The 25,565-nt window shown below is 42.3% G+C and overlaps 1 protein-coding gene across 2 annotated transcripts in view; it reads right to left on the bottom strand.

Moving 5' to 3' along the window:
* Positions 1–25,565, bottom strand: part of INPP5A (inositol polyphosphate-5-phosphatase A) — a 182,094-nt gene that overhangs the window by 44,658 nt on the left and 111,871 nt on the right. For both annotated transcript variants that reach the window (XM_040071218.1, XM_040071217.1), the window contains exon 9: positions 14,314–14,398. In XM_040071218.1, the coding sequence (XP_039927152.1) occupies positions 14,314–14,398 (85 nt within the window). The remainder of the gene's footprint in view (positions 1–14,313; positions 14,399–25,565) is intronic.

The following is a 25,565-nucleotide window of genomic DNA, read 5'->3' as shown; positions in this document are numbered from 1 at the left end:
AGCCAAACCGCAGCATTTACAAACGGAACAAAGTGTGGAATCATTCCTCTGACTGAAGTTTCTGCTTTTGTGATTAAAACTCTCTTCCTCTCTCTTGAAGAGCCTGCCATCCAAAAGGCCCTGTGCCATGCTCCAATGCACAAAATACATGTATTCATTACAGAAGAAAAAACCCTGAAAAATTTGGCACAAAGGCATGTGCATAGCTTAAGTCCTGTTTAGGGTAGCCCTCACTTGAACTCCACTCATTTGCATAGATTTTACCTATTGATTGTCTCTATCAGGGATACAGTGGATGGCTAAAAGGAATGTTCCATCAGCTGCTTGTGGTCAGGTGCAGATTTAACTTGATAGTTATTAGCATCAATGAGACTCACACAGTAAAGAAATAAAGAAGTGGAATGTTTTTCCACCAGCATCAAACTCAGTAGGAATTATTTTAATGACAAAGCTGAGAGTGAAGATATCTAAGTCTGATCAGGAAGCTTTAAGATATTACAGGTTGAAACTCCATCCAGAAGTGACCGTGCATTTGCCTAGTCTAATCACACATACCAGATCCTACATGGCACCGATTTAATCCTCAACTGAAATAAAGGGCACCTCTTTGACTAAAACAAATCTTCAGGAAGGCATGACATCCTGGTAACACACAGGAAACTCACCAGTTCCTCTGGCAGCCACTCCAGGAACAGAACCACTTACTCATCACTGTGGCTGATTTCCCCATGTATGATTTTTCATTTTAAATTGTTAGCAGCTTCTAAACATCACTTAGACACAAAAGGAAGGGGGATGTTGCTGTGAACCCAGCAAAGTATGAAACCACAGCCTTCTGACTGCAAACTCCTGGGAAACCCTCTGACCTATTGGCAAGGGCTGTCGGAGTTTAGTGGAGCGGACTTCTAAGGAAGCCTGGCTCAGCAGATCTGGCCCTACAAGCTCTGAAAACAACTCCACCCTGGCACTCAGATCTGGTCCCGTGTCTGGGTGAGGGGATAGAGGGCCTTGCTCTCCTCCCACACCAAACCATGACTTTGCAATACATGGAGTGGAGGTGTGCAATGGATTTCAATACGCAGGCTCAGCAGCCACGTGTAAAGTCAAATACGCCATTACAACAAATTCACCTAGAGATGCCTGAATGATTATGCCATGGCATTGCTGTGGGAGCTGAGATTCAGCTGTTTGCCTTTGGTGTCTCCCAGCACTCTGCCACTGACCCCTTGGTGCTCCTGCATGTGCAACACAGACAAATGCAAAGATAAACTCTGATGTTTTCAACAAACGCATCTTCCCATAGGTCCACTTGATTTCACTTCAACACCTTCATCCAAGTTGTTAATCTCAGAATAAATTGCCTTGTTCAGGCATGTTCTGTGACTGCATTTCCTCTCTCAATTTTCTTCTCATTACCAACTCTTGCATTAGGTTGTCTGAAATGAATGTCAAGCTAATGAGCCTTCAGCTACTGAGAACCTTGCTCGGTGCTTTCCTCCTTTCTTCCTCCTTAACTACAGGAACAAACTCATTCTTCTAAAATTCTGTAATGTCCCAGGTATGCCAATTTGTTCTAAACCAACTTTCAAGCCTGCTGGTTACAGATGGGCAATTGCAATCGGCCATTCCTACTCTTTAAATTCCTTTTCCTGACTGATCTACCAGAAAACATCACTCAGGCACTGGTGGCTCAAAGCTTTCCTTAGTTTTTAAATTATACACAAATATGTCAAGTTTAGGAGATTTCCAGTACATTCAGGGAAAAGCTTAATGATTTTTCTACTTCCAGGTGTGAACAGAACTCTTGAACCTTTTACAGCTACAATACTGGCATCCTCGTGAAATTCAGCACTAGTTAAAACCGCAAAAAATAAAGGACAGAAACGAAAAATAAGTCTTGATGACACTTTCAATGACATTTACAAGCGGGGTAATACTGTAAGGAGCTACCCTTCATAAGCCTTCCACACCTAAGGGAAAGAGAATTTATATCCATCAGAATTTTTGGACTGTCTTCAGATATTTCTGTGAGACAACCGAAACAGACTATGGTTTTGAATGGCATTGAAAGAATGCTTTTTCTGCATGAGTGCTAATAATGTGGCATTACTTGTAGTGCAGTGCTGAATTACCTACAACAATGTGATTTCAGAACTGCCATCAACTAAGCAACCAGTGCAGTTTGCACTGTGACATGTTTTACTCCATAAAGGACATACTTTAACTTCTGAGAGATACACTCAGTGTGCAGGAAATTGAGCTGCCCATATTAAAGGTTTTTAAAATTCCCACTACAAACCCACTATGAACTAGTACACAGATCTGATCAGTTAAAAATCTGTAATTCACCAGCTTCAGTGCAAGTTCCATTTAGTTCTAGAGAAATGATCAAAGGTGGGATAACAGTCTATATATACCCTTCTGTATCTTCCCAGTGCACACACATGGCTGAAAGAAATCCATGCAAGTTACCGTCAAAAAATCGGGTGAAGTAGCCATCTGTATAGGAAACACTGGCAGAAACTGGCTTTTATTTCAGTGGTCACAGGTTTCACCAGAAATACTGAGAGCAAAGGGCCAACGTCAGCTGTTTGCTGAAGCGCATTCAATATGCAGCATCAGGCAGCAGTTTGAGCCCTCTGCATAGCCTAACAACTGAAGAATTGCAGCCTTCATTTTGTCTAACCCTGCTTTTATTGTTTGTCATTGTTTCTTAGAGTTATTCTGCTGTCAATATTTGAAGAACAGAATCCTGTCTAGGTATTGATTTCCTAAAGACTTTGAATCACTGCCTTCATAATGCATATATTTTAAGGCAAGTGCATGCAAAAGGTAGAGGTGAAGTTGCTTATTGAATTAAATCAATACAAGATGCCATACTGGCAATTATCATCTAGTATTCATTTTATATAATGTAAAATACTCAGCAGACAGAAGAAAAACAAATTTCCATCCCACTTTGGCAATCTTAATTTAAATCTCTTGTATATTCTGGGCCTTTGGCTTGCTTAAGGTCAGCTGCTGTCGCTCACGCATTTAGCACACGCTTGACTCTGCTCTGAAGCCGGTGATGACGGGGTAGCACAGTGCCACCTCCTGTGATATTCCCACAGTTCCCACTGAAGGGAAGAGACAGACAGCAGTGCAGCTGAAATCTGGAGATGCTTCTCCAAGAGCACCTCAGGGGTTGCACTGCAGAGACTCCGTGACTAAAAAAGCTCCAAATTACACTGAGAGGGAAATACAGGATCCACACTAAAGTCCAACTCAATTCAGGTCATGTTTGTGTTCTGCAAGCTTAATGACAGTACTTTGGTTACACTGCATTCAGCTGAAAATAAACAAAAAAATACATCTGGTTTAATTTTCAGGGAACCATTAGGGTTATATGAATGAAAATAATCTAGAAGTAGCATTTTAGAAGCACAATGTGATGTCCATTAGGAGCTCTGCCAGTACACGCATTTCTTTCCTGTCTCTAAGGGAGCAAGGGGATCTGAGTGCCATGCAGCAGCTTGCCACAACACCCTGAGCACCAGAGCTGGAGGCAACTAGCTGCGGTGCACCCTAATCCATGCCAGACTTCCTGAGGCTGGAGAGCAAACTAGCAGCCTTTGCCTGTCAGAGAGCTGTCTGCTGTGCTCAGAGCAGGACAGGAGATGATGGCAATCGTCTACAGCTACTGAACAGCCCCCCTGCACTGAACCACGTGGCAGAACTGGGCGCAGGGGCCTCAGTCTGTGCTCCTGCCTGCAAAGGGCTGAGCAGATGTGCCTCACTAGGAGCTCAGGAAGATGCTTTCTCCACAGGAAGATGATTTCCTCCCTTTTATGACAGGAAAGCAGCAGAGGCTGAGCATATCCTTCTGTGGTACTGGGTCAGCGTGCTGCCTCTTCCAACTGCCTCGGCTCGGGATGGGGAGTACCACCACAGCTTTGCCAGGAGTGGGAATCCTCTCCGAGGCATTCTGTGCACTCTAAATGAACCCTGGCCCACCCCACAGCCTTCCTTCCCTCCTTGCAGGAACAGTTTCCAAGGAGAACAAGGGAGCTGATCTGTCAAACACTTTTTTAAATGAGACCCCAGAAGTGCCATCACAGAGGTTGAACTCAGAATCTGCTCCTACCAGGGAGCTGTTTCATATATGCTGTTTCTTTTCCCACCTCTACCAGAAAGTGCTATTTGTTAGTGTTTATTTGTCCCACTGAAAGGGCAAGTTACACAAAAGTGTGGAAAGTCAGCTACAAAGAAAACAACAAAAACCAGCAGAAGCCAGAGGAAACACGACTTCACAGAAAGGTCCATGTGGTAATACACCTTGTTCTTCCAGAGGAAGACGCCACAAAGAAATATGGTAAGTTTCAAGGATTTCACTGGCATACTTTTCACTCATTAAAAAAAAAAAAAATCTATTCCATGATCGTTGAGAATAACATCAGACTGTATAGGTCAAAAATTGACTGACATCACTCTGGACAGGCATTATTGAGAGACACAAAGAAGCTGTTGTGCCTTTAAGCTTATGGTACATTGCAACGCAGTAAATGAAAAGCCACTATTATGAGGAGATGTTTATGTCAGTATCTGAAACAAATCTTCTTTTTACTAGGATAATACTGTCTTAAATTGTTAACTGTTGATCAGATAAACAACATGTGATAAAGATCCTATAATCTCTTCTCATACAATTGGTTTTAACCCCTTAACAGTATTCAAATATTACACATAATGACCCTAGTGAAGGCTTGAAAAGAGCTGTAAATTACATCCTAACACATTTCTTGTGTAAGCAGTAATGCGAGATTAGATTTTAATAAGGTGAAGATAGGATGATAAAATTTTCACAGGAGGTAGTGTTTCAGTCACTTCTAGAACTTGCATCCTGCTCCCTTCCCACTCTTGGCCTCTGTGTGAGAAGAAACGAGTTTAGCCTCCCTGGTAAAGCTGCAGATTGAAGAGGTATTTCATGCAGTGCAGGACATGGAGAACCTCTCTTGCCATGTGGTACCAGGCAAAGGTGACCCATTGCTGCATGACCTCATAAAGGGCCAGGAAGCTTTATCTTTCTTTCCTTGGAGAAAGAGCAACCTAAATGTTACAGCAATTATTACTGCTGATTTAAGGTTCCTATATTGTCATTTTGCGTATTTTGCTTTGAAATGTCCAATTCTCATCTCAAATTGGGACTGGGAAAAAATGACATCTTATGGGAAATCCTATTCTGACCAAGGTAAAATTGCTGTCTGAATTATCTATACTAATAAAAGTAGATTTGCGGACACATCATGTAGATTAGAAAGTCAAAGTTTCCTTTAATAATGCATGTGATAAAACACAGTGGAGACTGCATCCAATACAATTTTTTTCAAAATTACCACTGTGTGAGTCCTCCTCAGAGGGGTTGAGGAACAGAAGCTGCTATCCTGTTTCTCACAGCTGCTATCCTGTTTCTCACCTCTGTGCTCCAGAACTTGAGAGCAAGAACCATGAAAGAGACAAAAGTACCTTGCTGCAAGTGCTTATTCCATGGTGCTAAGCAGTTCAGGGTGTGTTCCCGAACTTTCTTAAAATTAATACTGATGTCTATGCTAATTTTCAGTGAAAGGAGGACTAGGTCCAGTGCCTGTGTTAGTGCAGAGAGGGCTGGAGAAGCTGGAAGAAAGAGAAACAAATAAAGAATCTGTCTGCCAAAGAGTGACAACATGTATGCCTGCACTGCAAGGTACAATCCAACTATATTCTGAACACCTTCATCCTGACAGCTTCACAGCAGAGATGCCACAGAGAATCTCCCACCCTGCCTGTGCCTCAGGGAAGGACACGCAGTCAGGAGGCTCCTGTACCTCTGTGACAGGCACAAGTCTGAGGGGAGTCTGAGGGGCTTTCTCTGTCAAGATACTTCAGATAATCGCAGTTTGGATAAGGTGGTTTTAACTGCAATGGAAACAGATGTGATCAAGACTTCAATTACAAGCCAAACGATTTAGCGCAAAAGCAACTCGTGTCTCTCACCACCACATTTGCTGCTTGGCCCATACAATATCCTACCACAAATCAGCTTTACATACTTTAGGCATCACTGTTTGTCCATTCTCCCTGAGGCTGACCAGATTTACCACTGGTCAAATCTAAATAAAAATAAAGACTTCCTTTTTTACCAAAATATCCATCTTGGTTTCTTAGTGCTCTTTTCTACGGCTTTTGAGACTTACTATTTTCTGGTAAAATAAAGAAATTTTTTTTGTGTTTTAACATAGCTGCACACACATCCAGAGATTTTGTGCACTCAGTTCATCAACTCTCATTGTATTTCTGGCTCCAACTCGAGAATAAAATTTGCCATCGCAACAGGAATTGGTGATCATAGAGGCAAATATGATCCTGTTCCTTGATTTTCAGATAGATACCAAATTCTTTCTACCCAATTTTGTTTCTGATGAGCAAAATATCATTCTTTAATACACAGTGTGATTTTTTTGGAACAAAACTCCCTCTAGGCTTCCATTTATGCCAGTGAAAATAGGTAGTACACAGGCTTTTGATACAATGCAAATATGCAGAGTGTAAGTCTTGCATTCCGCCTGCCTTTTGTTTTAGCTCATCAGTGGGTGCCTTTCAAATACTAGTGCATGACTCATACATAGATGCTAAAATTTTGTATTGCAGTAACACCCAGGAATAAACTGAAATGTAAAAAGAATGCTTTTTTTTTTTTTTTTTTTTTTGGTAGGTACATCTATTCCTTCTACAATGAAATAATTATTTTAACTAGAGATTTTATAGCATCTACCCAGATGATATTTTGCCCCATCTGAGCTGATAAGTTTCTATGCTAGAAATAAACAAAAAAACCCCACCCCCCAATTAATAGGCAGCTTTATTAAAGTACTTATTACAGATTTGCATTATGCGTTACAATGCTCCACTAAATTATTCAAACTACACCTTCCTAGATAAGAGTGACTTTCAAGTGCAGCTGTTATCACTGGTTGGTTACACGTGCGTTTTTCCAGACACAGTCCCTGCTGCACATGGAGCCCTCTTGCCGTGCCCCACCGCGGCGAGTGCCGCTGCCCGGAGTCGGGCACGGGATGAGCCGCTCCCCCTGCTCTGACTCCACTGACAGCGGCGAAACCTGTCGAAAAGCTCGGCAAACACGTCTCAGGCTGTCAGGCAGCGGACACCAGGCTGCCTCCCGCAGACAGACAGGCACTGTTCCACCCGGGCAGGCTGCAGCGGGTCCCGGACCCGGCGTTGGGATCGCACCACCCGCGAGCCCTCGTCCGGGCCGTTTTAACACGCGCACGAAGCCGCGGGGAGCTGCCGAAGCCGGGAGAGCGGCGGGGCCCTGCAGTAGCGCTGCCGGGAGCCGCTCAGCCGCCCGGAGCCCCGCGGCAGCCCGCAGCCCGCAGCCGCAGATGTGGGCAGGTGATGGACGGCAGGTGTGAGCGCCGGGGACGGCGCTGCTGGCACCGCTGTCGCCCGCCGTCACTGCCAGCTGAGGGCACAGCTGCCGGCGAGCGCACGCTGCCACGCCGCGGGGCACGGCCGACAGACCGCGGGATTCATCCGCTCCGTGACGCCCGGCCCCGTCAGAAAGCGCGAGATAATTGTGTTTAATTTGCGTACGTTTTAATTATGGACCAGACAGTGCCGCGCCTGATGAACTATCATCTTTTCCGTTCTGCTTTGTCACCGCGTTTGCGCTAATTTGCATCTGAAGCTGGAGGAGGCCCCGTTTTTACAGTGTCATCCCTCGCACGATGACGCCGTGCGGGACCTCTGCCTGCTGAGAGCGGTGTCATCCCTCCCTGCAGCCACAAATTAAAGGCAGGTTTATGACCACATGCTCCGAGACCCTCCGGGGCCCCAGAGGAGGCAGCCAGAGAACAATCCATTCACTCATCTCTCCCCTTATCTATGATGGAAGTAGAAACAATTGCATCATTTAATTTACTATTGCAAAGGGGATATGGCTCATTGGCCCCTCGTTGTTTTGAAGATGGATTTAATTAACCTCCTATGAATCTTGCCAATACGTGTGGCAGCGTCAGTATGGAATGAAAGATGTCAAAAAATCAGCTGCGGGGTAATGAGCATTTCTCAAGCTTGCTCTGCTGAGAGGACTCACGGCTATAGAGCCTGGCCCCAGCAGAAAGCTGAGGAGCAGATTGAGTTAATACACTGCTGTCTGGCCTCTGGGAATCCAAGCTTGGGTTTGCCTTAGACTACTAAGAAGAGAGGTAATTGAATAATTCCTCGTAGCCACATGCATCTTTAACGCAGAGGCCATTTGCAATCACTGGAAAATAAATAATTGCAATTAACTACACTGTTAAGTAAATATATCCTGTCCCTCGGGGAGGCAATCTGCATGCTTTTATAAGTCTGGCTACAATATAAAACTCATCACAATGTCTGTGAGAGTAATTTATAATGAGCATTTAGCAGGTGCCTCAGATGTGTTGCTGCCATTTACCTACATTAATAAAACTCTCCTTATTGGACCTGAAGTTGTATGCATTTTAATTTAACAAATCTTTATTACACTTTCATTTTACAAAGGATGCTGTTTCCAGCATTTCCTAGAAACATTTGAGCTAATAAAGAATGTTAAAATCTTTATGAGAGGAAGGCATTTACAGCGAACTGTTTGAGATTATAAAACCAATCCAGGATTTTACATGCTTTCCTAACTGGAATGAAAACATGATCTGAAACTTGTAAGCTATTGATTTATATTTATGATGGCTGGTTTATCTCAGAAATAAAGCAATGTGTTTTTTCTCTTACAAGAATGATTTAGTATCACTTTACTGCAGGAGGAAGGGAACCCTGTTACAGTTTTAACCTACCAGCCACTATGGAGTAGGACCTACTGGAGCTCGCTACTTGATATGAATTAAATGGTTGAACCCGATATCCCAAATGGATATGTGGGCACCTGCATGTCTTCACTGACCAGGAAAGGCAACAGTCTGGTTTGGTTTGGAATAGGGAGGCACAATTGAATACGTCCACAACTACATACACTTGCTTTTTATCCCATGTCAGTATTTTTAATGCAATGGAAACTTACTGGTTTCTCAAACCAAAATTAAATTTAAAATTAAGAATTAAAAATTAAGAATTAAAAAAAAAAAATTCGAAATTGCTGTGTTTGTAATAACAAGAATGTGCGATTCTTTCAAGCCCTTTTCCTGATGCATTCAAAGCATCTTCTGCAAATATTACTTAGATTAAAAAATATATATATACACAGACAAATATTTGCACCTGAGAAGACAGCCAGGTAGTTGGTGGTGTCTCCTGAATGCAGGAGGACAGCAAGAGCCTCGTCCTGAAAGGTGACCTGTTTTTGTCCACAGAAGCACATCTGTACCAAGAAGGAGATAATTAAGTCTCCACATCCATCCATCACCTGACTATCCCACTTGAATCAACTTTTCAAATCAGTGATAATTGTCTAATTAACTATTAATCTTTTTCATGACAATTACTAATGGATCATTTGTTGGCTAGAGTTTGCAAAGATCCTTGTCAGTGTCCAATGCATAGGATGAAACGAGTTCAACTTAAAATATTTTTTCAGATTTGAGTAAGATCTAAATCAGTTATTCAGATGTGAAAAGCTGTTCATCAGCTTTTATTTTGAACAAGAGATATTTGCTCAAAAGAGAGTGAGTGATATCTCAGAGGAAGAGGTCTCCATGTTGCAGGCACACACTGTGGCAGTGCCAGGAGTGCTCCTTCCAGTTCTGCTGGCACAAGCACGTGGGATAAAGGGATTCCATACCTCCACTGGCTTGTTCAGAATGAAAGAAGATGGTGAGATCAAATGGAAATTATGTGATTCACTGCAGCATCAGCAATACAGTGGGAGCTAAAAAGTCATGCCAGAATGTAGTTGTTCCTATTTTATCAGATAATATAAAATCACATGGTCAGAGGTGGCAGAGGGGCACAGTGCAAGTGAATGATGGAGCCAGACATGTAAATTCTTATGAGCAGTTATTACCTTTTAAAAAACATTTAATCAGCAATTCCAGTCCTGGCTTATCAAAGGGCTGCTTGGCAGAAATCTAGAAAGGAACTATTCTGGTTGACTAACCCATGGAGCTGACAGGGTGGGTGGACAAGGTTAATTCTGAGCTTTAAGATTAGGACATTACTTTTTTTCCCTGCAGGTAGAGCTTGACAGATTTTTGCAGGCCAAAATGTCAGGAATCCTGAAACACTCTTTTGTGGATACCTTTATAAATTTTCCTATATTATACAATTAATCCCTCACCAGCTTACCAAGCTACCACCAACCCTAACAAAATGTGCTTTAGTAAGGAAAAAATAAAACCTGTTTTCTCCTGGATACAAGGCAAGCTTATGGCTTACCTTGAGTAAATGGATTTTGTGATTAATGTGACTTTCTCCTAAAGCCTGACAAACTGAACTCGTTACTGAGCTGCTGTTCTTGGGACTGAGGAGCAAATTTTTTTATTTGCTTTTTTCCTTGGAAGTACAAGGTACTTTTCTAAGAGGCTCCTGAATCAGCAGCCTCAGAAAGAGGGTTTTACTCCCAAACAGTCAAAATAAGCCCGTTTAATACTTCCCTAAAAATGGACATATTGGACAAGGAAGACCTATAGTTTAGAGTTTCAATGAATAACTTCTTTAAATATTAAAATAAAGTAATTGTCAGAGAATAATACAGGTTGTTACTGTGGTCAGCTGACTGAAAAAAACCTCTTCCTTGGTCCAAACCCCTCTAAAACACTTGAATTGTGACTACAACAGAGCAAGAGTGGTAACCTCTGGGTAAGCACAGCCAAAACTGGGAGCTGAGATGCTTTGGGCTGGGGCAGGGTACAGGAGAGAAGCAGCTCCAAGTTCCAGCACAGTGCCTGGGCCAGCTGGAATGGGAAATCTCTCTTTTTTCAGCACCTCCTCTAACAAAGACGAGGCAAGGGCACCCTGCCTGGGCAGCCCCAGGTGCCAGCCCGTGCAAGCCTCACATACAGAATGGGAGCGGTCACGGCCCTCCCACGGCACTGCCACAGACGGACACGGGACCACTTCTGCTTCCACACTTACACCAGCAAGTGCCTGGGGAGTTTACACAAAATGATAGATGCTAGTAAGTTGTTTACACTAAAAAAAAGAGGTAAAAGTGGAGATCAGAATGGCCTTGGACTTGTCACAGCATGAAACCCCATAAGCTCTGCAGCAGCCACTACAGCAGAGAGAATTAACCATGCAGTCACTCACTTAATTTCTCTAAGTTCTTGCCTGGAACAAAAATAACCTCCTCAGTTCTTGGTAATAAACCCTCTCATTCACCTTAAAGTGACCAAAACCCAAGGAAATGTGGATCTTTCTTCTGCTGTTACTGCCTTACTAAATACATTTTGTAACTACAAGGGTTATTTTTGCCGGCTGGAGTGCAGGGGTGTCCTCCAAGAGGCTGGACTCGAATGGAAGCTTTTCTGGATGTTTTCCAGTGATAAGGCACTGGCATTCCCCTTCCTTAAAGAGAGAGAGACTGTCCCCCCAGCCGGGCTGCACAGTCCCAGTGGGGTGTGCTGGGATCTGGCCGCAGTGATCTGCCGAGGGAGGTCAGGAACTGACCAGCAAACACACCTGGTGCTACCTCAGCAACAGCAGCTGGCACTGCCCAAGTGCCAGCAACAACCTCCCCCTGGAGGGGGGGGAGACTCCAGCAACAGCAAAGCTCATTTTCCTAGCAAGGAAATCAATGTGACTTTAAATTAGGGCTTCCGTAAGTGTTCAATAAATTACGTATTAATGATTTATAGTCTATTAATTATGAATTAATATACACAACATTTTTTACATCTGATTTAGGACACTGCACATCAGGGTCTGGACTCCACATTCTGGACAGCTCTCAGATTCTCCCTTTAAACGGCTTAATTGGGACATTATTTACAAACACACTTCATTCTTTATGTTTGATGTAAGCACAGTCTGCATTTACACAACTCAAGTATTGCTTGTAGGATCTCAGTGTTCGAGCGTTCAGCAGCTGTGGTCTCAAGAGGGAACTCGAAAGGTCAGCAAGAAAAGCAGAGATAAATTTAGTAACATACACAAAGATGACAGGTCAATGGATTAACCCTTACAATTCCCAGTATTAACACCACTGTTGAATAGTCCAAAGAGCAGTTAATTCCCATTTGCATGGGCACACGTTTAAATACCAGAAGGGGCTGGGACAGCCTTTGGAGTGGGAGGTTCCCAGCTGAGCACAGGCTCAGCCTGGGGCTGGCACTGAGCATTTGGGACAGAAGCACCTCTTGCTGCTGTCCTGCCACTGCCAGCTGTGCACAGTCGTGGTCCCACCACTCGACCAGCTCCCAAAAAACGGCACATTTGAGTCACAGCTTTTATAAGCTACTTTGTGAAGGGATTTGGGCCTGGATCTTAAACACAATCAGACCACCAAGTCCTATCTAGTACAATTCCCTCTAGGGGTGGCCTGTAGCAATGATGCTGTAGGAACTGATCTGTCACCTAGGAGCCAGCCCTTACTGCCTTCCTGCTATTAACTCCCTCAGGACTGTCCTGGTGCCTACATGCAGTCCAAGACACCTCACACAACTGTTTCTTACAGCTTGGGGGTCTGCTGACATACAGATTTATAAACTGCACCAAGTACAGAACACTACAAAATAAACTTACTGTGACTTTAGCTGTCCATGTATAAACTGTAAGTGGAAGTTTCTAAATCAACTTCAATTATGCTTAATTACCATTGCAGAGTAGCTGGGTGAAGTTCTGATTACTGGGCTATGCTACTTCTCAAAAAAAACCCCAAACCCCAGAAAATCTATGTTATTCTAGAGCTTTGTACAATCACACAGGCTTGCATCTTAGGTGGGAAGAGTGAGAAAATGAATTTGATTCACATGCAGCAACATAAACCGGCAGAGGTAAAGCACTCCTAGCACTGTGTCAGGCTCAGAACCCCCTGGGTTCACCCTACTTGCTCTGCAGCTCACTCAGTTTCCATCATTTGGGGTTAATAACACTATTTTGTTTGATGTGGATTTTGAAACTCACAGATATAAATGTAGAAATCTTAATCTATTGGTGCTAAAGCAAACACCCTCTGCAGTTTCAGTCCTGCAGACTGTTGGCAGTATGTAAGTCAGGAAAAACCTGGAGCACTCTTCATCAGTACTGTGTACAGGAGGTAACTCTGCTGCCGTGTGACTGACAGGGGTTCTCAGACAGCAACATCCTCAATAATACCATCACACCACTACTGAAGAAAAAAGGCATAACAGTTAACTGAAGTGATCACTACCAAGTGATCTCTGAACACTGATGATAACTATGGCAGCCACCGGGGAGCAGAGCAGGTTTTAGCCCTTAACATATGCAGTATGAAGCCGCTTATTCTGAATTAGTGACTTGACTTTCATTTCAACTATGCTTTAAGCTTCTTGGCTAAGTGACTACACTACAGAAAGGATTCCAAGAAGAAGTTATTAGTTCCATATGCAATGTTGTCACATCGAACTCCTGTTTTCCAGAAGATGGACTACTCAACACTTCAATAAGGAAGAACAGCACTGCACCTGAATGGGGGGAAGCCAGCTTTTGGCACAAAGGACATTCCCCACAGTTTAATTTACAAAATAAAAACTTTTGACTCAAAAGATACGTGCCTACCCTCAAGGACACCAAAAAGACATCACAGTACCTCAGAGAATTAAAGTAGGAAAACCATAAGATTAAACTGGTTTTCAATCTGGGTATTATTTCTGACACCACCTTACCTGGAGCTCCAGCATTCAAGTGAAGGTGTGCTGGTTTTCACACCTTTTTGCCGGTTAACTCAACTCACAATGAAAAAAGCTTAGTACATTCTTTTGGTTTTATACAAATCTCCCAGTCACCCTTCCACATCAAGTTGCTACTGGCACAAAGGTCTGTACTGATGACTGCCTGGACTTTTAAAGCATGGAGTTCTATCACGAACACTTAGGAAATGCCTCTTGGTTTTTTTCAGGGTAGGAAGGTAATTTCTGATTCACTGTGAGCTAAAAGGAGATGGCAAAATTCACAACCACACAATGTTTGTTACTTGTTGGATGTTCCTGCTGTTAGAAGTAGTCTTGGCCAAGTCTGATGTCAATATTAACATTACTTTGTAAAGTCACGTTTAGGTTTTCTACAAAAAAAAAAAAAAAAAAAAAAAAAAAAAAAAAAAAAAAAAAAAAAAAAAACCAAACAAACAAAAAAAAATCAAACCTGGTAGGGTCTGTAACAGAAGAAAAAGAGAAGTCCTACCTCTACTACTGCTTTGGCATCCAGTCTAAAGTTGAAATCTCCAAAGACAAAATACGAAACTTTCTCAAACCGCTGATCTATAATTCTGGAAAAAAGCGAAAACAGAACAAACCTGTCATTCAGCTTTACATACATGCAGGAATGTACAAAGACACACATATTATCCTTAAGCACAGTCTCAGAAATAATTATTGGAACCATCAAAACTACCATTTTATACTGGACCAATATAGTAAGCATATTTTTCAGCTGATTTTCTTTGCTAAGGCAATTCTATCTCCAGCCCCTGTACAACAGTGCATCTGATTTCCCACGCCTGGCTGACAGAGCAAGCTGAGGGAAAGCGTGTTTGCAGCAGTTTGTACAAATCTTGCAGAAGTGGCATTTGGGGAAATGCCTGAGGAAATGGAAATTTCCATGGAAATCCTGAGGCTATCATGGAGTTCCTTCACACTTTGGAAAGTTTAAGGATTTTGCTTTGGGCTGGGCAGGTTAAGAATTAGGAATGCTGAATTAGCAGCGAGTTCAGAGAATGTTTGAGATTACTGATATATAAGATGATATATACTATATATACACTATACTATATATATATATATAATATTATATATATTATATACTATATATTACTGATATATATTACCAGTGTTTTTGGGTACTTTGTGAACCGCATGAGAAATGACACGGTAGGGCTAGACATCAATCATCCCACCGGACAGACTGAGGCATCCCTGACTCTCCCAGACTGGTTACAGTTCTCTCAAGACAGCTCTTGTTATTCACAGCAGATTTTTGCTGAGGATATAGCTAACACCTAACAAGTAATTGCTCCAGCTGTGAAGATTGACTTTTTCCTCAAGCCTTTGCTGAGTCCTGCCCAGGGAGATATGGCATTACTATTCACCTTTCAAATCTTGTATGATTAAAAACTGTCATTATATTATTAGCTGATCTATTATTAACAACAGTTGTGAGCTACTCTCAACAATATGCAATTTTACAGCTTCTAGAGATCTTGGCATTTAGAAATCCACCAAGTCACACTTACTTTCAAGTCAGGAATCAATATAATTTATCTCCTATCAGTGGCTGAGGAAGGTATGAAACACCCAAAACTTGACTGTCACAGCCACAAAGAATTTATAGAGACAAAATGCACAGAACCCCTCGGGAGTGCAAGATGTGGGAACTAAGGGATGAATAGGCTCTGAACATTCTGGGAACACATCAATATGTAAGGACTGCACTGTCAGAAGCTCCAGGTGAGCCTGGGGCAGGGCTCACACGGACAGGTAAAGCACTGTCCAGCAATGCTGGTCAGGAGGAACTGCTGCCCCATTAGGAGGCAATTGTTGCAGATGGCTTTACAAGGTCTAATGCATTACATCAATTTATTCTCAAAGCTATAAGGAAAGATGTCACATTGGATATGTAACGAGATACTGCTTCTTCTCTGAAAACATCTCACTGTTTTTGTTAACAGTAATCTATTACATAAGGAATATTATTCTATGGAAAAAATTATGTGCATTGGGCCTAAGACACTGATCATTTGAAGAAAATCTTTTGCACAGACTTATCTGTTTCCACTATGAAAATCTCCAATCCTTCATTTAGCTGACAGATTACTGCAGGCACTGTTAATAAATACTGCCTACTGTCAGCTCCCAGCAAGCCCTGAGAAAAACCTGTCACTCCTGACCTGCACAAAACATTAGTTTGATTAGTGCCCTCATGGAAAATGGAAGGAAAATGAGAACTTAAACCATTCACATTGCCACAGTTTGCTAACACTATCATTGCAAAAACAGATCTGCAACTTATACATCAGAACAACAGACGTTGCTTTGCCAACTGTCCTGATTCAACTATCAGCTTTGGCTCTGCTCGTTGCCATTTACTGCTGAGAGAGGAATGACAGATATTGCAGGAATGACACCAAGGTCCCCTGAAGGCCCCTTGAAACAAATTGGGATTATGAGAACCATACCTGTGATTGAATTATGCAAAGACAGATTTTCCAAACAGACTATTCCAAAAACAGTCTGTGAATACGTCTCCAAACTGATGACTGACCCAGCTGATTAGTCTGCTTCTGATCAATTAATTAAAACTCAGCCACAGTCCTGCACATTACCCGATTTAAACATGATTCGCATACAAATCAATGCCAGCTCTACAACTGATAATTTTGTCCAGTTTCTCCCCTTGTAGCTTGTCTTGTTGGACATTTTAGAAAGAGTGTCTCATGACAGACTAAAGTAAGAGTCCAAACGTTACTTCTCCAGAATGATGCTCCAAATGGCTTCTGACACGTCTCTTTCCATAGATGGTGAAAGTAATTCAGGTGCACAAGAAAATTCCCAACAGTGGCACAGCAAAGGATGCACACATTTATGTACTTACTAAGTGATGTGGGGTACCTAACAATGAAAATTCCTTTAAGTGACTCAACTTAATACATGTATGCGACCTACTGTCCTTGCCATTACTATTAATAAGTGGAAGTTACTATTAGTTCAAGAGTTCCCAAATGTTAGACCTCTGTCAGCAGTTTGGAACTCTGATAGCTCTGTGCTTTAAGACTTCCTGGTGCCTAAAACTGCCCTCAGTCAATGGCACAAGAACCAGTTTTCCCGACTGTGCTTTCAGAGTCAGACCCCAGGGCTGCAAAGGAGATGGCAATAATGAAGAGTACAGAAATGTCCCCTCCCCTAGGAATGTGCAGAAAAGCTGCCTGTCACTGAGGGCACTGGGACAGAAACGGGGCACTGCAAACACAGCCAATCTAGCCAGCGACACAGGGAAGGGGTTAGGACTGCAGTGCGAGCTAAACAAGTCTTCTGTTCCTCGTGTTTCCATGTTCTAAGCTCTAAGTATGTTCAGTTCAACATGTGTATAGGCAACTGAGAATTCAGAAGACAATTATTTTTAAAAAAGAATGAGTGCTTGCAGAAAAAACTAGGAAGGCTTCCAAATCTGTGTCAATCTCTTTTGCTTTTTGTTTCTAAAAAATATCCTTCCTTTAACCACGAATCAAACAGTCCTTTAAAAATGCCACCATTAATCACTCAATGAAGTGATAAATCTGAACCATATAAAAAGAAAGCAGCCAGCCCATGTCACTCTATAAATCCTGTGGTTTTAGTGGAAGGACCCAGTGCCATTTCCTTTAATAACTTTTACCAGCTCATCCCAAAGGGTTTCAGCACACCTGAAGGCTCTACTCCTGCACAACTTTAGATACCTTATGATAAAACAGGTGACTCAGTTAAAGATTTCGTGACTGTACAGAAGGCACAGGTATTTCCCTTCGGCAATTCTACTTGCCAGCACACACGAGGCATCAACGCCTTTGCTGGCCATGCTGCTTGCTGTGACCTGTGCAAGGCCATCAGGAGGGGACGGGTTCAGAGTGGATCCAAAACTCGAATAAAAATGAAGCAGAAAACTTTTCTAACAGGTGACAGCCAGCCCTTCCTTTCCAGAAAGAGAAGTCTTCCTTTTGAAAAGGGTGGAAGAACTCATTCACCCTTGTCTTCCTTTGCTCTTGCTCCAGGAGGAATCACTTACGGGAAAAGAAATTTTTAACATGTTTTAAAACATAGCGAAGAAAGATCTTTACTTCTGCACGTTTTGGAAGTCAATATAACAAATTGACAAATCAATCTACATAACAAACTGGCAAATCAGCTGCACTGGGAAAAAAGCTAGCTCCTGTCTGGGCTTACTTCCGTCCCTGGTAAACTTCAGAGCACATAACTATAAACACCACAGATAATTCTCCTTTACCATTTCCAAAACCACAGAACTTGTAATTGCACAGGGAGACCGTGGTAACAGATTCTTCAGGCCTGGAACACATTACCTTAATTATTTTGCCAGTTTCAAACTAATTCTACATTTTTAATTGATGGCACTACACTGAAAGTTTTCTACACTGGGTTAGTGTCTGTTTGTCTTCACATCTTGTTGCATTTTGAGAAGTGGCAGGCAAGTCGAATGAAAGAGCCAAAGAGCTTTTTAGCCATGACAGGGCAGTAAGAGAAGCAAACATTCAAGCACTTGCTACTTTCAAGTAGAGTCTACAGTCCAAGTTATCCCCATGATGAAATGTTTTGATGAGTTAAACCCATGATTTGTAGTTTTTTAAAGAGTAAACTTGACCATCACTGCAAATTAACTCTAAATTATACTGCTGCAATTTCTTTGCTGCAAAAGAAATACATATAGTTCTCATTTTGGTCTAACAACTGCAATTTGGCTAACTCTGGGTACAGCCCCAGAAGGAAGCCTCTGTGTTGCACTGGAGACACCCTTGCTCTGCTGCGTCAGCCAGGCTTCGAGCAAACCTCCTTCCCTCAGCAGAGCTTTTGGCCTGGCAGATCCTGACACACCGTCCTGTGACAAAACTATCTGTTATTCTGGGGACATCAGGTGAATCACGAGGAACCTCTGACTCCCTGAGCTGTGCTGTTGAACAGCTTCAGCCTGGGCTGAAGCATCCAGCCTGGCTGGGATGGGAGCGGGGCCGGAGCGAGCACGGGTGGTGGAGGGAGAGGTCACTCCAGTGCCACGGCAGGAGCCTGGGTACCCCGAATTCCTCTGCTGGAAGGACAGACCTCTCAGCTTGGGTGGCAGTGCCAGCTATGCTGACTGCGAAGGCAAAGTTTTCTCAAAGCCACTTAGGAAATGTCAGATCCCTACCAAGACTAAAACAAGGAAGAGGCAGAGGTTCCTCTTCTCAATACTACCGGAAATCTGGGCCTATTTATTAATTTCAGCTGCTACACAAAACAGGGTTCACTGCAGTCCTAAAGTGAACAATTCTGTGTTATTTCAATCTCTGAAATCCTTTTGCAATTTATTTTGAAGTACTCATTGTAGTAGCTAAAAATAAAGTTCCTTGATGAAATGCACCTCTTTATTTATAAATGCTGTGTGGGGCAGTGTATACATACTTCAAAGTACGGAAATTCAGCCAGAAAATTATGGAATCAACTTTCCACCCTCCTATACTGTCCCCCCTTCACAGAATGGAGAAGACAAGGAAGCAGTTAAATATCAGCAATTTGGTCATGGAAGAGAGCAGCTGAACATGATTCAGTGTGACAAGAGGCACTGTGATTTGGCTAAACCATTTCTCAGGGCACTTTGTAAGGAGGATCAGCAGCATTATTCCTTTAATAGCCATGTCGAATGCAATAGCCAGCTGGGTTTTGTCCCAGACCAAGGTATCAGCATCAGGTCAGAAGGTAACATTCTGTTTACACGATTATTTCCTAAAGCACTTATCTTCTCCTCGGTGTGAAAGTTGACTTTTCTGTTTGTAAGGAGGCCTAAAGAATTGAGGGAATGGGAAAAATTAGCTACACTGAGCTGGAGCTGAATGGCATTAGGTGGGAGGTCTGAGAAAGGCTGCAGTGACGCTCAGCAGGACACCTTATTAGCCGCGTCATCGCAGTTCATTCAGGCAAGCCATACCAGTGTCACCAGCATTCCCACACAAAGACAAAGTTCTTCACACAGTCTATAAACATGCCTCCCTGGCCAATTCATCCTAACTTGACACTGCTGAAAAGAGGGGCTTGAGGGTTTTGTTTTTTTTTTTTAAACACAACAATAACATAACAAAACAAAACAAAAACTGTGCAGCTCTGCCAAGCAGGCTGAATGGGGGAGAAGGAGGGACACTGTCACATTTCTTGGGAAGAAACAATCCAAAGGTCAAGCCATATTTTATTCAGTGAGCAAATTTTTATAATAACTAAATGTGTCTAAGATAAATACCAGCTAATATGAGCACAACTTCTAGGGTAAGATACTATCTCTCCACAACCTATTTATTTCTGTGCATTATCCACACATGGCAGTTACAGACACAAAAGCTTTTACAAAGGACAGAGAATCAAAGAACGGTTTGGGTTGGAAGGGACCTTAACATATGACTGCCTGTATAAAACGTCCTCTCCTAAGTGAAGGAGTATGAAGATCACAACTAACACACCGAGACAAGAGGATCAGCTCAGTCTCGGTGTGACCATCATTTCTCAGGACAAACTGCTCACTTTGTTTACTGCTGACCTGTGCAGAGCTTGGAGCCACAGGTTCTGTTTGGAGTTGACACAGCAGAAGCAGCGCTGGGCTCTGTCCCCACAGGGGGGAGAAAATCCTCTCTCACACGGGGTGAAGGGTTCAGGGAAGCCGTGGGGCACTCGCTGTGCGCAGTTCAGGCGCCCGGACCCTCGAGCCTGTCCATGGCAGCAGTCACTGTGCCCAAGGCAGGCTCCACTCACCTTTCCTTCCAGTCAGGACCCAATCCCAACAGGGAATGTTCAGAAAAGTGACTTGGCCATCCCGTAGGCAGAAGCCAAGAGCTGGCTGGGAGGTGGCAGGTGACCTATGGGTAACAAGGTTATACACACCTTCTCCAGGATCTGTTCTGCCAGAGGTGGTAACAGCTCCTGCAGTGACTTCTGGTGGAAAGCTAAGGAACGACAACACTGAAACCTGTCTCCTGCTACAGCCACGTCAAGGAACTGAAGATCAAGACAATGGAGATACTAGGTTTTGGCTTACACCAAACCCAGATCATGAGGATTTCTGCTGTTCCTATCTGCATTGCTTTTTCTTTTTTAAGCTTTACTCAGAGATCAGCTCAAATACTTGCACCTTGAGAGCTGGTCCCCTCCAGCAGAGGTTTCAGAGACAGCTTTGGAAAAAAACCCTGTTCTCTCTTGTGTACCACCTTCCTTCTGGAGCTTGCACCCTTCTGCAATTTCAAATACATGTTTGGAGACAAATTCCAGAAAAATTCTCATCAATTCTGAGTACAAGTTACCCAGTGACTGATAGTTTAAGTGTGCCTCAAAAGCCATAATGGAAGTGCCTTCATTGGCATGCCCAAGGTGGTGTAGTGCTGTCATTTAAAAAAAAAAAAAAAAAAAAAAAAAAAAAAAAAAAAAAGAAGTTTATAATATTTTTGTGCCTTGTTCTTTCTGATATAATGGCTAAAACCTATTAGTAACACTAAAATATCTCAAAAGGTCAAGCACCATACAGCAAGATGAAGGGAATTGTCAAGAAGCTTAGGCAATCATCTTAGCACTCAAGACATTTGCCAGGGCTGTTTAACTAATATGTGATGTTCACTTTTAATTTCAATAAAGTGCCATTTGGGCAAAAATGTTGTATTTTTTAATTAATTACAATGTCAGCAGCTATTAAGATTAAAAGAAAGACCACATCAATAATAAATACTTAATCCAAAGAAAGGATTACAAGAAGAGCAATAAAAATCAATTTTTAGAGCTGGAAAATTGTGACTTTTTCCTCACTTGACTGGTATTTTCATTATATTGACAAACCCATGATCTTACCTGACACTGACATTCGCCTAATGAAATAGCAGCCCTGGATAATGATGTAAGGACTTGTCAATTCTGCTACAGGACAACACAGCACTACAGCACCGGCGTTATCATACAAAGAAATTTTCATGCTCTTCAGCTGATACAAGAGAAAACTACAAGAAGAAATCAGAGAAATTCTATGTCTTTTTGAACCCTTGCTTTATCATGGAATATTACCACCCTTCCACATAGTTTCTGAGCTCTTCAGAGCTAGTGCCCAGCAGACAGCAGGTAACTGCTCTATCTTTCTGCATGAAGCCCAAGATGTCACAGTTCTTGCGTTTTGTTCTGCATGGCTCAAATGTGGGGAGGAAAGCCAAAATCCTGTGGTCACTCAGTGTCAAAAGCACAAATAGTGAGACAGAAATAACGAGGATATGTGGCAACAGAATACTGATCCATTGTTGGGGCCGAGGAAAGTATTTTTTGTGATTTTTTTTAGAGAAACTCAGACTAAAGACACTGTCTGTCCTACACAGCTCATCGCAGGAACGGTGGTGCAATGGTTAAGGAATTTTGCCAGATTTGGGTCTTGCGAGACCTACAACAAGCATCTTCTTCAGCTTCATCTCCTGTGATGGCTGCATGGGCAGCAGATGGTGAAAGGACATAGGACAGCACTGTGCTGTGCCATGTCATCCACAGAGAGCTGCCAGTGATGGGGACCTGCAGGCTCCTACCATCGGGCCTGGGAAATAGCTGGGCTCAGGGTGATGGTGAATTAAAAATAAACCTAAACGTTTCTAGAAAACGGCAATGCAAGTGGCTCAGACCCAGAGAGAATTCACTAACAAAGGACTAAACAAGGCTCGACGCTGGGAAAAGCTCATGAGCAGCCAATTTTACATTATCCTTTTGAAAATCACATTACAGTGGAGTACCAAGAGCTAAGAGAGGGAACAAAAAAGGGGTGAGGACAGAAACGTTTGAAGTGCTAAAGAGAAGGGAAGAACCCTCTTTCCGAAGAGCACGGTGATAAAGTTAAGAGCTATCAACGTTAGGTTTGAACAATGAAAATTCTAGTGACTATAAAACCAGCAGGACCCAATTCCTTGTTGGAGCGAGAAACTGACTCATCTTGGGTGCGTCTTAAACCCAGCACTGATGGAATGAAAACAAAGAAGCTCCACAAGAGGTGAGGCAGCCAGAGGACTGCCCTGTCCAGCCCTGAGCAGTGTCTGCCCAGCCAGCCACCACCTCTCCGGCTCTGGCACAGGCCGACCAGCAGCTGGAAGCGCCGTCCCTCCCATCTGAGCATCTCCCCGTTAGGGATGATCCCAATCTTCTAGGACACGGAACACAGGATGCAGAGCCTACAACCTCCTCCCACACTGCTCCCACCTTATGGGAGTCAAAATCTCCAAAGAGGCTCCTGGCCTGGTGCCCACAGGCTCCAATGGGAGTAGAATGGGGCTCTTTCAAGCATTCTCCATTTTATAGCTATCAGCTCACAGCATCAGCTGACAGCCAGCATTGTAAATAAAATCACAATAGCAATTTATTTTCATTTCTCTGCAAATGAATAAGAATTGGATCAACAACCCATATAGATTCTTCTTAATTGAATCATTGAGATTTGAAAAGGCACAGACAACAATGGATGCTGATGTCAGTGTCACCTTTAGCTGGACACTAATGACTTATCTTCGTCCAGCTCCAGGCTCTCTAAGGAACAAACTACAGTAAAGAGAGAAATATACCTCAATGAGAATGTGACGCACTCTGCACATTCTCATATAAAGCCACTTTCTGAGCAAAATCAAGCAGGCAACAAGTTACTTGCAGTCATTTCATTTTTAAGAGGCATTCTCTTTCCTTGCATCACATGTTTAATTACAGACGCTCTCCTGGGAGTGGGACTGTTACAGCAAATCCAGTCTTGCCTGTGCTTACAGCATTCATATTCTACTAGAAAGACACAGCAGCCAACAGGGCAGCTCCAGGAGATCCTGTTAATTGAAAACAGGCAAAAAGGAGTAAAGCCCTTAGGGAAGATGGAGCCTTGATACACAAGCCGTGATCCACACTGCTGGACAGGGACTGTGTGGGCAAACAACTGGCTAAAACCTCTCCAGAAATCCTTAGAGCTTTACCTGCAGCATTTCTTCTGAAAAAGATGAAAAGTCTATTCACTGGCCAAGTACAGCAAAAACTGGCTTAGTGCATCTAGTTTTTTCTTTAAATGACACTTTTCTCTGTGATACCTGCAAGTATCTAAAGTTCTGGATTTTGGATTTCAGATCTTCACTTCCAAACCTGGTACTGTTCACACAGATTTATCGTAAGAGAAAAATCAGATATTTACCATTTAAATAATGAATTCTGAAAATTTATTACAACCTGTTCAGTTTATAATGCAAAAAAGAAAAAAAAAAAAAAGAAAAAAAGAAAAAAGAAAAGAAAAGAAAAGAAAAGAAAAGAAAAGAAAAGAAAAGAAAAGAAAAGAAAAGAAAAGAAAAGAAAAGAAAAGAAAAGAAAAGAAAAGAAAAGAAAAAAAAAAAAAAAAAAAAGCCTCCAAATGCTGAAAGTAACAGAATAAAGGCAAAATTACTGACTAGGATGACCAAAAATTATCATTCACTTAATATGGAACTGCATTTATTGTGTTCTTAAAATTATACTAGTGTACGCTTTCCATTAGAATGCATATTAGTACAAAAATATTTCCCAACTAAAAAATATTAACCTAAGTAAAATTCACCATGTGTCTGTGCAGAGAGGAAGGACACACGAATTGAATTTTTGACAACTGCATCAAGGATGCAAAAGCTCAAGCCAGCAGAAAAACAAGGAGCAAGGAAAAGTGACTTTGCCTGTATTTGACAGGCTGAAAGTAACAAGACAATTTTGCTGGATTTACTCTTTAAAGAGCATATTATCCAAACACACTAATTTTGAGAGCACTTAACCTTCCTTTAAGGGGGAGAATGACTGAATATTAATGAGCTGAGCTTTGGGTGTTTAATGAAAAGCTGTCGATTTGAATGTGATCCAGGGGTTTAAACCTTTGTTAGAAGACATTTGGCTGGAAGGTTTATTCGCCCCGAGAGTGCTTTCTATCCGAACACACAGAAATTTCACTACTCATTTCAAGGCTCATGTTAAAATCACTGTGGCAAAAAAACAAATAAAGTAAAAACAAAATCAAGCCAAAAAAATCCCAAGCCCTGCTAAAGCTCGCTGCTTTGGGGATCTTCCCGAATGACCCAGATCTTTAGAGCAAAGTTTTCCTTTGCCTAGAAACTAAGTGGCTTTTCTTTTGCTCATTCAGCTGCTAGTTCTGGGAAAAGCCCAAAGAGAAACATTTAGATTGGAGGGGTCTTTGAGAAGAGGTGACAGTTGACTGATGAGCATCCATAAAATGACAAAGAATAGTTGTGTGGAGCCGGTGCATCACATCGCCTCTCCCTGGGAAACTAATTGCTCTGAATTGTTAATAGTAACATTATTTTTCTGGCAATCATTTCTTTTCAATACTCAAAATCAGCATGAAACAGCTCCTTTGACCGGACATAAAAGTTAAATGTCCCAATGTTGATCAAATTAACTTCAGCTATGTGACAATGGACTATATTTGTGAGAAAATAATGAAGGGCACAAAGGGGAGCTTTATGCCAAGATTTCACAGTTGTAATGTAAAAATGTTTCTGTTGAACTAGGCCAGGGAACATTTCAATAGGAAAACAGAAGAGCACTGTCACTTTCATTTAAAAAAGCCACACTCATTTTATGGATCTCAATGCTCGAGATAATTTCAGGAAGTTTAGATGGCTGGCACACCAAGCGCCAGAGATCAAGCTAACACCTCACGTCCTGTCCTTCCCAAACTCTCCACTCTTG

This window comes from Hirundo rustica, chromosome 8 (genome assembly GCF_015227805.2).
Source record: "Hirundo rustica isolate bHirRus1 chromosome 8, bHirRus1.pri.v3, whole genome shotgun sequence".
NCBI lineage: Eukaryota > Metazoa > Chordata > Aves > Passeriformes > Hirundinidae > Hirundo > Hirundo rustica.
The sequence above is the reverse complement of the archived record's forward strand: the minus strand, read 5'-3'. Positions and strand labels throughout refer to the sequence as shown.